General features: G+C 34.0%; 1 protein-coding gene across 13 annotated transcripts in view; it reads left to right on the forward strand.

Moving 5' to 3' along the window:
• The window catches only part of AGTPBP1 (ATP/GTP binding carboxypeptidase 1), a 157,373-nt gene that overhangs the window by 61,424 nt on the left and 81,711 nt on the right, over positions 1-14,238 (forward strand). For 10 of the 13 annotated variants that reach the window (XM_087444324.1, XM_087444327.1, XM_087444325.1 and 7 more), the window contains 3 exons: positions 2,098-2,135; positions 5,921-6,129; positions 7,691-7,868. In XM_087444324.1, the coding sequence (XP_087300450.1) occupies positions 2,098-2,135; positions 5,921-6,129; positions 7,691-7,868 (425 nt within the window). The remainder of the gene's footprint in view (positions 1-2,097; positions 2,136-5,920; positions 6,130-7,690; positions 7,869-14,238) is intronic. The other 3 variants (XM_087444328.1, XM_087444330.1, XM_087444333.1) reach the window with 2 other exon arrangements.

The following is a 14,238-nucleotide window of genomic DNA, read 5'->3' on the forward strand; positions in this document are numbered from 1 at the left end:
TGTTTGTCTTCAAATAGTCTTCTCTCTTTTTATAAGGGCACCAGTCATGAAGGATTAAGGCCTACCTACCCGAGTATGACCTCATCTTAAATAATTACATCTGCAACGACCCTGTTCCCAATGAGGTCACATTCTGAGGTACTGGGAGTTAGGACTTCAGTATATCTTTTTGGAAGAGACTGGCATTTCTGATTTTATAATTTTCCTTCTCAACAAGAGGCTTATATTATTTCTTTCCCATATCACTTAGTTTTTATGGGACCCAAGGCACATTCTGAAATCTTTAGTTTCCTTATCCATTAATTGCCAGTTCTATGGACCAGGATTGTTTTAAGAATTCACCTAGAAAACATATACAAGGCACCTATAGCAGTTTCTGGCATTTATCAAATCTTGCTGAACAATAGTCTTCTTTTCCGTTTTATTCAAAAATTGCCATTTCACTTGGAAGACCCATTTAGTTGTATGTTAATTTCGACTAATTTAAAAGCCATCGTTATTCTCATAGTTTTATAATCTTATGTATATTTTATTGCATAATTATAAGATTATGGAAAGTTTCTTACTGATGATTCAATGCTATGAAAATTCAATATATAATTTTATAATTTCATTTACTTTTAACTCACCATTACCAAAACTTCACAGTGTTTTGAGAAAGTTATAGATATGAATTGATAATATTTTTTAAAGCCTATACTTTTGTTTTCATTTTATAAGTGTTATCATAAATAAAGGTTTATATGGTTGCTTTATATATGTCAATAAACCAAAGTGTAACTGCTAACAACTTGCTCTAGAGGGTAGCAGTAATGAGCATTTTTTTTATAAATGAGCAGTTATTCTGTGCCTTGTCCTGAATTACTGTTTCAGGTTTTACTATGAACCAATATCCATCTTAAACCAATATCCATCTTAAATCTTCTAATCGATTATGCTCTTTACCTTTACCCACATCTGGTCATGCTCTGTCTCCTTTATCACTAATGTATACAGCTTTTAACTTTCATTGCCTTGTTTTTGGTTTTATTTTCTTGAGCAGTTTTTTCACAGATGTGTACATTTTATAACATTATCTAAATTCTAGTAAAATTATCTGTGGAAGAGCTAAATTTGTTTTCTAATGTTATACCCATGGAAGAACCTGCTACTGTGGATATCTAGTAGGCATTCAACAAATGCTTAATGATGAGTGAAATGCTTAAGTTTGACAATGTACGTATTTTTATGCAAGTTAATTATAGTTCTTGAAATCTGACTAAGAGGTAGTATGTAGCTTATATTTTTAAAGTTGCAGAAATTAAGTGCCATTTCTTCAGTAACTCATTTTTTAAAAAACTGTTTAAATTACTAGTTTTCCGCAGTGATATGTATATTTAAAGCTGATTAACGGCAGTTGATTTCACTATGTATAACTGAATATTTATGTTCAAAGAAAATATGTCACCTTCAATTTTGGGGGCTATTCCTTTGTCCTCCAATGGGGCAGTAAGGGTTGTTGAGGTATTACTTAGGTTCATTATTCTGTTTGGTGCCCCTTACGGCTGAAAAATGTTGAGGGCTCATGCTTCCTCTCCAAACCTCCTACTTGAAAAATATTTTACATTTGTTATCACTTTAGGATTAGGATTATTGCTTGATAGAATTAAAATACTTTAAAGTCAGATAGCTACAGATACCTGTATAATTTTGTGGCTATGAACTTTGTGTTAAAACTTATTTTTGTTTTAATTTCTTTGTGACTCAAGAGCTTTTGATTCTTAGTAGTGTTCCTTTGTGAATTCTGTTAGATACAGGTACAATAATTGATTCCATTCATCTGACCTCTGCTATATATAAAGACTTAGACATTGTTAATTTTCTTTTTCTTCCTTAAAGTTTTTTTGGGTGCTCTTCTGTTGATATTTCAATCTTCCTCATATCTGTTTTTAACCTGAGGAGATAGATGCGTACAGAGAAACACCATATGTAATTGACGATAACAAGAATGACTTTTGGAATAGATAATAATGATTTATCTGAAAAGATTATATGAATTTACTATTGTAGATTGATTTTACTAGTTTTATTGTTGTTTGTGTTTTCTCATGTTGACAGGGTTGCTTTAGACACTCTTGCTGCATTGCTAAAATCAAGTAAGTTTTCAAATACTAGAAATACTAGTTACTGTATTTCTGAGCATTGTATCTACTATGTTAAAGAAACTGGAAATGTAGATTTAGTCTACAGTTATAAAGCTGGTTTGTAATAATTTAATGTCAAAGTCGATTTTATCTTTTAGTACAGTTGATTGGTATACGTCATAACTAATGTCATCTATGTTATTGAGCTATAATTTATTCAGTACATTTATATAATTTATTCAAGTACATTGACGTCCTTTTTCTAAGTTATTTATGTAAACATAAAGCCCTGTTAGTAGAGGAAAGTAATATGTAAATATTATATAAATATCTTTTTTTAAAAGTGAAACCAACATGGTATTGAGAATGTTTACTGTGAAGAATATCTTAAACATCTTAAACTACTATCTTTGTATGTAATACGTATGATTTTCATTTAGAACCTTCTTATTAGAAATTTTATTTCTACCATGAGTTCACATTTATAATGTTAAAAATGACTATTAATGTAAATTTACAGTTTACTAAATTCGTTTACAAACTAAAGCACTACTTTTTTTCTCTTCAAAATTGAAGCATTGAAGTAAATGTGTCTTGTCATGATAGGATGCCTTTGGGGAGTAATCATCTACATTGTATGTTTTTTCTCTCTGAAATACTCAGTGTCTCTATTTTAAAATATTAATTTTTGTTAGCATTCCCACTCCCGTTGGTTGATTAACATCTTATTTAACCACGATAACATTTAGTCCTAAAGAGCTGTGTTGATGGCTTTCAATGTTATTTTCCCCTAAAACTGTGTCACCAACTTGCCCTTAAATTTGAATGACCAGAATTGTTTATTTGAATAGTAGCAAATGATTAATTGATTGAAAATCTGATATTTGGTAAGATAATGATTTATTAAATTTAAAAAATCACCTTAGGTATTAGTATTATATGTCAGAATATATAAAATTCAGCTAACAGTTTTATCTTTCAAATGAACTGTGGTACTCAACTAGATTAGCCATGTAGCTTTATTTCCATATATGATGTGATAAACTTTAGACCAGCGTCAGGATACTAGGATTAACTTTAACAGATATTTGTCGCCTTGCTTTATGTGCCCTGACTTTGTGGTTCAAATTGTTTAAAGATTAATTTTTAAATTAATATAGGCATATATTTTTGATTTAGGGTAGATTAAAATAGCTATTAAAACTAAACTTTTATTAGAGCTTACTAATTTCCACAATCACTAATGACAAAGTTACTAATTCTAAGTCAGTAAAAACTAAAACTCTCATAAGTTTCAAGTATTTTACAGAAATCAACCTAAGATGACTGAAATCTGATATCTTCAGTTTTAAATAGTAATCTTGCTTTTACTATCTCCCTTCTTCTCCTTCAAAGGAGGATGGTGGGCAGACCTATCTGTTTACTACATCAGGTGAAAAAGTAACTGACAAGTAGAATGACTCTAGTTTATATTTAGTATGTTTTCATATGGCACATGGCACTAAATGGGATAAAAATTTAATAGTGCCAAATAATATTTAGTAGTACACTGCATATTTTTGAATGCAATATGGCATTTTGGAATATTCTCATTCATTGATTTTTTAAAAAATTGCTTTTTGGTGGGAAGATAGTAATTTACTTTAAAAGGATAAATTAGACTACTATAGTAAATCGGAGAGAGTATAAAGCAAAGAATGTGTATACAGTCATGCGCTGCATAATGACGATTCGGTTAACGACAGACTGCGTATCTGGTGGTGGTCCCATAAGATTAGTACCATATAGCCCAGGTGTGTAGTAACCTATACCATCTAGGTTTGTGTAAGTACACTCCGTGACGTTCCCATAACGACGAAATCATCTAATGGCGCGTTTCTTAGAATGTATCCCTGTCATTAAGCGACGCATCACTGTACACACAGTGCAGAAAGACAGGCAGCTTAGTTGTCATTGCTGAAGTATAGATTAGACACTGTTGTCTAAAGGGAAACCTAAGTTGTCTTTTAACTAGAGAGGGAAGAAGAGACATAGGTTGACTGTGAGTTAGGTGTCCTGAACGCATGAATAAAAACCCCTTTACTGAAGTGTTTTAGTTGTGCTCAGTTGCAGATTGCAGATATAGCTCTATTCACGTCTCTTGAGGGTCACTCAGCACCTGTGTTTGAGTTGTGGGCAACTTTCTTCTTTAATCCTTAATAAAGAATTTAAGTATTCCTCATAAATACCATTTAGACTATCCGGAATTCTAGTGGAAATACAGTTTGTAATAGGAGTTACAGTGATCATGTCTTTTAAGAAAATCATATTCACGGCTAGTAAGCTAAAGGCTTATATATTCCAATTGGTGTAAACAGAGTATATTCATTTAAAACATGAAACTATTGTTAAAACTATTAAACTGATTTTGTAAATAGCCACAGCCTTAGCAAACTAGCTCTTCTAGATGCAACAGAGATTTTAGAGCTTTTACATAAGAACTCCCTGCCCCCATGAGTTTCTGAGTTTCTTCCTGCTTTCTAATGTCAGAACACAATTTCTGAGAGAATGTTAAGTTTATTGATCTCAGTGTCTTTACTTTATATTTTAGGTATGTGTTAGCACATTTGGAAACTGTAGTAATTCTTTCAGGCCACTAAAAGCAGCAGAGCCTTACTGTTGCATTATCTTAGTGTCCATGCCCTGAACCAGGGGGTTATTTTATAGGTAAACTTAGATGAGGAAGAGATTGGTGTTTCCGTGTAGCTAAACAACCTCACATGGGTTCGTATTCCACATTACCTTGTGCTCTGATCATTGGCCCACCCATGTGGTGCTGGGTGGCACAGGATGTTGCTGTGATAGGATTCCCTTGCTGCCATCTTAGTGATGTGCACCCTTTTGGTTAATAATCTTAAATATTAACACTTTAAAAATAATAAAATAGATGAAATTTTATTTCTGTGCCCATCTGTGCCCATCTTCTTCTGCTTTATATGGGATGCTGCCACAGCATGGCTTGACAAGTGGTGCGTCGGTCCATGCCCGGGATCTGAACCCGAGAACCCCATTCTGCTGAAGCGGAGCACACAAACTTAACTGCTACGGTGCTGGGCCAGCCCCTCAAAAATTTTTAATGTAGTTTTCATTATGTTAAAAAATTAATGACCAGAAAGCACCATTGTTTAATCATATAATGCTCCTTACATTTCATTTACTAAAAAGTTGTATAAGTATTTTTAACTTAGCATTGTTATGGCGTGTATATTTATATAATTAGGGGGATAATTAGAGCAGTTAATTTCAGTGGAAACAGATAAAGTTTGTAATAGGAGCTACAATCCAATGGAGTTAATTTTAGTGAAAACACACAAAGTTTGTACTAGAAGTTACAATAATGATAATGGCTTTTAACAAAATCATATTCACAGCTAGTAAGTTAAAGGCTTATATATTCTATTTGATGTAATCAAAATCAGTATATTCATAAGTTTTAAAATACATGAAACTTTTGTTACTATTAACATTTAAAAAGATGTAGTCCTAATTGTATTAAAGATATTTTGATATTCATTAACCACAAAATAATGTATGGGCAGGTTTCTGGAAAATATTGTAATTTGCCATCTGGAACTTGTCATATTTGTTTTGTTAGATTAAAAGATATTTAATTATGTGGCTGCCATATGGTTTTTTTTCTGAAAAAAAGAATTATAAGAATTCATTACAATGTTGTGGTTATAGTTTTAATTTGATTTATTCTGCTACTTTCTCTTGTCATTTAAAAATTATTCTTTCTCAATTTTCTTTCGTTAAAGAAACAAATGCCAGGAGAGCTGTAGACAGAGGATATGTCCAAGTCCTTTTAACAATTTATGTAGATTGGCACCGCCATGATAATCGGCATAGAAACATGCTCATTCGGAAAGGAATTTTACAGAGTTTAAAAAGTGTTACAAACATCAAGTTGGGAAGAAAAGCATTTATTGATGCCAATGGGATGAAAATTCTCTATAACACTTCACAAGTGAGTTTTTTGTCTGCTTCCTCTTTATTGTGATTATGTATTAATGATATTACTTAGTTCTTAAGAAAACTTATTATTTCTTAAAATATTCAGAAAAATATGATAAATATATTAAAAAAAAGTCTGAAAACCAGAAGATTATTTCTCACATGTGACCTCAGACTGAGTTGTAGAAAGTGCTCTGTGCATATCTCTGCGATGTGAGATTGTTTCCCATAGGTAAAAAAGAAGATGTAAAAATCCATCTGCTGGGCAGGAAGGGATTCCATGTAGCCATGTTTTCTAAGTTGTACCATTGGCTGTACTCAGTTTTGCGTGTTCCCTTCATAAGGTATTTATGGATCCTTTACAGCTGGTAAGGCCGCTCTGTTGTCTGTGAGTGTTCTCTATGTCTTCCTTCTGGATAGAACATTTTTAAATAGAGAAGGCACAAAAGTGAAACCTGGAGTTGGGGATCTGCCAGGCTTCTTAAGCATAAACCTTCTTGACAGTATCTTTAGCAAGATTCTTTATAGCGTCTGGAGAAGACTTTCAGCTATGGGGAAGGAGGATGTTGCAATGCAACTTTTGTTTTTAGAAGGCTGTAATTATTAGAAAGCTATCTCTTGGAAATTCCAGCCGGTTATCTTGTTGTGCACTCTTGGTCTTACACACAACAGACAGTCTTTTTCTACATGACAGTAGTTAAGGTATCTGAACACACATTTTATGTTTACTTTTAGCTTTTTCTTTTCTAGATCAATCATATGCACTTGTTTTTGCTATTCCTAATATAGACAGTGATGGATATTTGATATATAAGAAAGAGTTGAGTGACTTTGTTTATGCCACTTATCATTTCTGAGCCTTAATTTCTCATCTGTTTTGATAGGTCACATGTGAAGATGTATATTGAAAATTTTACAGGATATTAAAGTGTCATCTAAATGTCAGTTGTCAATAATAATAGTGTTGTATGATACAGTTTCAAATTCCCTTTCCATTAGCCCTTCTCAAGATTCGATACCAGGACAGCAAATTAAACTCTTAAATCATACAATCGTGATATTCAAGCTGTTCTTTTCTAGGTTGAACAGCAAGTTATTAGAGGTGCTATTGCATGATAATTGATGTATTTCTGAGAAAGGCTCAGCCAAATGCACATTCCTTTTTATTTCTTACACCTTTCTTAATTTCTTACTGTCTTTCTTAATGCTTTTTTTTCTTTTTCCCTTAAGTTTTCTTTTTTGTTTTATGCCTTAGGCTTCCTAAATGCCCCCTAAGTCACTCATAGATATTACTTAATGCTTCGGTGACTTTTGGTACCAAAGATGGTACTGATTTCTACTTAGTTAAAATATTTAAGGAAAAGTACTGCTAAATTTGCCACATGAAGTTCTTTTTTACAAAGAGATATTTCTGAAGAGTCAAAGCTATTTTATAATTATATTATGTTAAAATAATGTTTTTTGTGAAAATTATCACAGAAAATTATCAATGTATTACTTTCTGAAATAATGTAAAATTGGTTCAGTTATTCACCAAAGGCAAATTATCTTTTTTTTCTTTTCTTAAAAACCAGGAATGTTTGGCAGTCAGGACCCTTGATCCTCTTGTTAACACCTCCAGTCTGATAATGAGGAAGTGTTTCCCTAAAAATCGCCTGCCACTCCCAACGATTAAAAGTTCTTTCCATTTCCAGTTGCCAGTTATTCCTGTGACTGGACCTGTGGCCCAGCTCTACAGTTTACCCCCTGAAGGTAGGACCACGTGCTGACGGCTGGCTCTCAGTGGTTCTTGGGATTGTATGACTCTGTTGACTTTTTTTTTTTTTACTTGTGTCCAACACCCCAGCAGTAGATGGCCTTAATGGACACAATAAACTGTCACATTATATTTTATTTAATAAATACTTTTTTAAATATAAGCAATTGAGGTCTAGTAATTAAGGGAAGTAGTGTGGGATGTGTTACATATATGTAGATGTGAATGGTGAAAAAATTGAAGCATCACATAGGAACATTATTTGATAGTTTTATATAAATTTTCAAAATATAAGAATGTGAACATTAAATGTTTAGGTAATTATATTTGGGCTTACATTTGTAGCTTTTTAATGAACTTAATTTTTTTTTAAGTTAAAAATATCTAATAACCAAAATGTTATGGTTTATGCTTAATAAAACTTGCACATGACTTATCCAAATGAAAATATGAAATTATCAGAAGTAGGCTGTTTGCTATTTTCTGTACAATACTGTAGGTACATAGTAAAGGAAGTAAAAACTTAATGTGGGGGAAAAGTAGAATTTTTTGATAAGAGCTAGCAAAATGGAAAAGAGAAAGTAGTCTAGGCTATTAATAGAATTTCTAAAGTAATTGCTTGTCATTTGATCACTTTTTGAAAAAAAAATTGAAGGTTCTTATTTAAAAGCAATTATTTGAAATAAAGTGATCTAAGAGAATTTTCAAGTAATTATAATTAGTTTTATTATCTTTGATATAGATTTATAATGGTACATATCATAAAGTACAAGAAGATTTCATTTTTAAAATATTTAATTGTTAAATTGCAAGTTTAGTCTACACAAAATATCAAAATGGATTATTTAGAAACTTTCTTTAAAAGGTTTAAAAGTCTTAAGACTAAGTCTGGGACTTAAATAAGATAGCTAAGTGAAAACAATCTAATTCCTTCTTCCAATTCCATTTAAAATTACCAACAGACTTTAAAAAATAGGGGAAAAATCTGCTGAATCTGAAGATTAGGTAAAAGGAGCATTCTTACTGAACAAATATAGAACATGCAACAAACATGGTAGAGATATGAATAGATTAAAGAAGAGTGTCAGCTCTCTACTCACTCTTCTATGAGATGCAGTATCTCTGGCTTCAAGTTGAGGTTCCACTAGCATCTAATTTGGAGGGACAGTCAAGGGGCAGTTGAAATCTTTTCTTTCCTGTATCTCCGCGTAGGATTATGGGGGTTTAAATGGTGGTTTTAATTGGTAGAAAGCTGGTGAAACTTCTCTATGATACGGCAGATAGTAACCCTGGGAGGGAGATAGGATATACCCTGTTGTGTTCTTTGTTCAGTGTCCCGAATGATCACATGGATGGAGAAAGCTGGCTTCTAATGTAGTGAATTCACCAAACATGGGGAAAAAATGACAGAGATGATATTTTTCTGAGGATTCCTTTTCTGCCTCACCTCAGACTGATGGATCACTGAACTAGAAATGGAGATTTACATTGACTAATAGGCCTCCATGATTAAGATGTCGGAAAATACCCTCTTTTTCCATTTTCTCACATATCAGGCTTCATTACATTTATCACAGTTTTCATTATTTTTTCCTTCCTCTGCTAGAATATAAGTTCTATGGGGATAGGACTGTTGTTTTTTCCTTCATTTTGTCCTCAGCATTCATTAGATTGCAATGAGACATAATAAGTGTGCATTTAACATGTGTTGATGAATGAATTGAGCTGGCCTCAAAACTTACTCTCTTGAACGTTAAATGCCAAAAGGTAGTGAAACAGCATCCACAGAGATTTGAAGGAAAAGAGTCCTGACTTGAGATTTATGAATGCTTATTAGTTGCCATCCATATGTGAAGGTGACATATTCTTAGGCGTGTAAGAGTATAGAAGTATATTACCTGGGTACCCTTCCTAAAGTAATTGCATGAACTATTACTCCAACCAGGCCAATGATGAATTACGATGTCAAGAATACAGAAGACATGGTAGCAGAGTAATTGTATTAACCATTACAAACTGTTCTCTCTGCTATTACTTTGAAATATACTAACTAATTCTTGGTGAAAGATACATAATATACAGTAATAACAGACTGGGTCTTTTACATAAATGAACTAAAATTTGTGTTGATAGTTTCCTAATATTACACTATTCTTGCATTTCTAAAATTATAATTATAGAAATAGTGGTCCAAATATGTGTTTTAAAATGTAAAAGTAACATCCACAACAGAGATCCTTAGATCCATTGAACCACAGGAATCCATGGATGGACTTCAGAGACTATGAACACTTTGAATTCTATATAAAATTCTGTATGTTTTTTTCTTTGGAAAAAATTCTTGAAAGGGTCCATCATCACTGCCATAGAAAAGCAAGGAAATTTCAGAGATGCACAAAATCCTGAGAGCGTTAATACCAAGCAAGAAAAAGCAACTCAGTTTCAGTAATAACATATCTAAATGGATAAAATACTCCTGTTAAAGAGACTCTCAGATTGGGTTAAAAAAACAAAATCTAAGTAGCTGATATATACTGGAGACTCTTAAAACAGCAAGACAGAAAGCTTCGAAGTAAACAGGTCGGCAAGTGTGTATCTGTTATTCCCACCTCAAAAGAGCTGAAGAAGACAGTATTACTACCATACAAAATATGAACACAGAAAAAAATGTTTGAAACAAGACAGCAAAGATTATTTTATACAAGCTACATCATAATAAATGTGCCAAATTCTAGAACAAAGATAGATAAAGCTATAATCATTTGAATAATAAGGAGAAATAGGTACAAACGTAGTAGTGGGTGATTTTAATATATCTGTAAGTTTTTGGCCAATTAAATAGAGGTTAAACCAATCTAAATGATGCTAAAGATGACTCCTATTAATACATTTGGAAATATGATTGAAATGGACAACAGGAAAATATGAATAACTAAAATTGACTTTAGAGAACCTACAACTGAAAATGCAGTCAGGTTGCCGTCAGTGAAGACACCAAATGCTGATGACTTTATAGATTAGTTCTCTCAACTTTCAAGAAATTTTCCTATGTTTTATTTTCTAGAGCATAGGAAAAAAAAGGAAAGTTTAGAAGCTAGCATGATGCTGAAATAAAAACCTGGTAAGAGTAACCTGAAACAACCTCCAGATCATTGTTACTCATGAAAATAAATATAAAAATCCTAAAATATTAGCAAATTGAATTGACCAGTATTTTTCATGTATAGGACACCTTGACAAAGTAAGGATTATTTTTAAGAAAGTAAGTTCATTGTAGTGTTAAGATTTTTTTTTTTTTTGGTGAGGAAGATTAGCCCTGAGCTACCATCTGCTGGCAATCCTCGTCTTTTTGCTGAGAAAGATTGGCCTTGAGCTAACATCTCTGCCCATCTTCCTCCACTTTGTGTGGGATGCCTGCCACAGCATGGCTTGATAAGCGGTGTGTAGGTCCGCGCCTGGCATCCGAACCTGTCAACCCCAGGCTGCCGAAGTGGAGCCTGCAAATTCAAGCACTGCGCCACTGGGCTAGCCCCGTGTTAAGATTTTAATTAATAAAATTTATCATCAGTAGGTCAAAGGACGAAAACCAATGATTATCTCAGTGAATGCCATGAAGAGATTTAATAAAAAATGGTTAGTTCCAGATAAAATTTCTTAAGGAATCCAGGAATATTTTCCAAACAAGAGTATTATCTGACTCAAACCAATAGCCAACATCACAAATAGTAATGAAATGTTACAGAATGCCTCTCTCAACCATTATTATTAACTTCGTTTTGAAAGCCCTAGCCAAATGAGTAAGACAGGGAAAGCAAAGGTCTTAATCATTAAAAGAGTGAGATCAAGTTGTCAGTATCTGTGGATGATATTACTGTCTATGTAGAAAATACAAGCAAATCAATTATAAAACGTGTCGCAGGCAAAATAAAATTTAAATTATTGTGTACAAGATAAATTAATAAAATTCAATAGGTTTCCTGTGTGCCTGTGTATGTATATGTGTCACTATATATGTGTATAAAAATAATATGTATGTTATTATGTATATATGTATATTAAAATATACAAATATGTACATGTGTATATATAGAGAGAAGGAGAGAGAGAGGTACAGAGATAGATGTGTTCTATGTATATATATCAACAAAAATCAGTTAGAAAATGCGAAGGGAAAGTAGGTCACGTTTACAGGAGCAATAGCAACAGCAGAATAAACCCCTTTGAATATACTTTCCAAAACCTTACAGAAGGTGCTGGCTCATTCCTTTTAATTGTTATATCATACAGATATATGGTATAATTTATCTGACTAGTTTCCTATTGATAGGCATTTAAAGTTTTTTCCTATATTTTTATTTTTACTATAAATGAGCCAGGGACATTTTGAAAACTAATGACAAGGGTTGATTTATATTCCCTGATTTTAATTGTATGATTAAGCTATAATAATTGATATTATTTATTGGCAATGGCACAAGAATAGATCAGTGGGATAGAAAAGAAGGTCTCAGACACCCTAAGCTATATGGCATTTCACATCTGGAGTATAAAACCAAAGGAAAATATTTGAAAGGTTTGATTAAAAATTAAAAACATATTTTCTTTCTGATGCTGAACTGCATTTTCTCTTCTCCCTATCCAAGCAGTCATCTTTCTTGTTTGCAATAGGCCTTTCTGAATTCAGTTTCTTTCTTTTTTCCTAACAGTTCCTTCTCCAAATGTCAGTTCTTCCCTTGTTTGTCCATGACTAACTGCTGTTAGTACATTGGCATAAATAGACCCAGGGTACCGTATGCAATATGAACACTTATTTTTTGCTATTTCCAAAAGAATTTAAAAAGCAATTTGTTAACTGTGTTAGGATAGACTGAGCTGCTATTTCAGAGTGACCTGGTACAGTACCCCAGTCACTCAAGCAACAGTTGTAATAACAGACATTTTTGTAGTACATTCTCTTTGCCCTGTTACTAAAAAGAAGGAGAGGAGAACAGGGGGTCGGGAAGGAGTTTATAATCTTCGCTATAATAAGTCATATTGGAAATGGAAGTCAAAAAGAGTCTAAAGAAGGTGATATCAGCAAGACAGAGGGTCCCAATGCTCATCTCCCCCACAAATTCAGCAAAAACAATAAGCAACCAACTAAAAACTGTTGAAAATATCTCAGGGCTAGATCTGGACTACAATGAAGAAGCATCAGAAACCTTGCAGAGCTCAGAAACTGAGGGTGGCCACATAAAAAGTACGAGAAGCATTTTATCTACGTCACCTTGTCCTCTAGTCCAGAGCAGCTCGGCACCAGGAGGGTTCCCCTCAGAGGAATTTCACCTGACAGGGAAAAGGAAAGCAGAAGAATCCCAGCAAGCCTCACTGCTGTGGACGTTTGTAGCCTTTGCTACTGAAGTCTCCCACATCTTCGTCAACGCTGATCCCAGCTGATGGAGCTGCCTGTAGTTCCCGCCCATTGTATCTACTTCCTGGGGATGGGGATGGGGCTGTCGCTGTGGGCCCGTGCTGCTGCTGCATCTCTCGCCAGCTAGAGTCACCCTTTTTCCATGAGAAATCTGCATGCTCTTGCCCCTTAGACACCAGTGCCACTGCTGCAGCAAGTGCACCTGTGCCCCGGGACCCAGGCGCTGTGTTGGTTCTGCATGCGCCTAATCCCAGGACTCCAGTTCTGCTACTGTTCTGAGTGCCAGCATACCAGACCAGGTGCCAAGAGGGATCTCCTTGGCTAGAACTTCCTCCCATGGGCAAAAAAGGGAGGACACGGGGAGACCACAGCAGCCTTTGCCTCTGAGGCAATAGCCCTAGGGCCAGTAGCCCTAGCCACCACTGCCACCTGCAGGACCTCCGGAGTAGGTTCTCCAGGAAGCAAAGGTGCTATATCCTATGCAGCTGGTGCCTTCAGGGGAAGGTCTTTCCCCGCCTAAGCCGGTCCGAAAAGGCTGGAAGAGGTGACTGTGCTTTCAAATGTGCAGATATCAACACAAAGCCATCTGAAACATAAAAAAGCAAGGAAACATGACACTACCAAACGAGCACAATAATTTTCTAGTAACTAACCCCAAAGAAATGGAGATCTGCGAGTTATCTTTAAAAAAGAATTCAAAATAATTATTTTAAGGGAACTCAGATAATTCAAGAGAAGACAGACAACTCAATGAACTTAGGAAAACAATACATGAACTAAATCGAGAAGTTCAACAAAGAGAAAGAAATAGTAAAAAGAACTAAACAGAAATTTTGGACCTGAAGAATACAGTGGACCTAACAGACACATACAGAAAATTCCATCCAATAGCAGCAGAGTACACATTCTTCTCAAGTGCGCATGGAACGTTCTCCAGCATATATCATATGTTAGGT

Source organism: Ceratotherium simum, chromosome 20 (assembly GCF_057802395.1).
Source record: "Ceratotherium simum simum isolate JZ-2026a chromosome 20, ASM5780239v1, whole genome shotgun sequence".
In the NCBI taxonomy this organism is placed as follows: domain Eukaryota; kingdom Metazoa; phylum Chordata; class Mammalia; order Perissodactyla; family Rhinocerotidae; genus Ceratotherium; species Ceratotherium simum.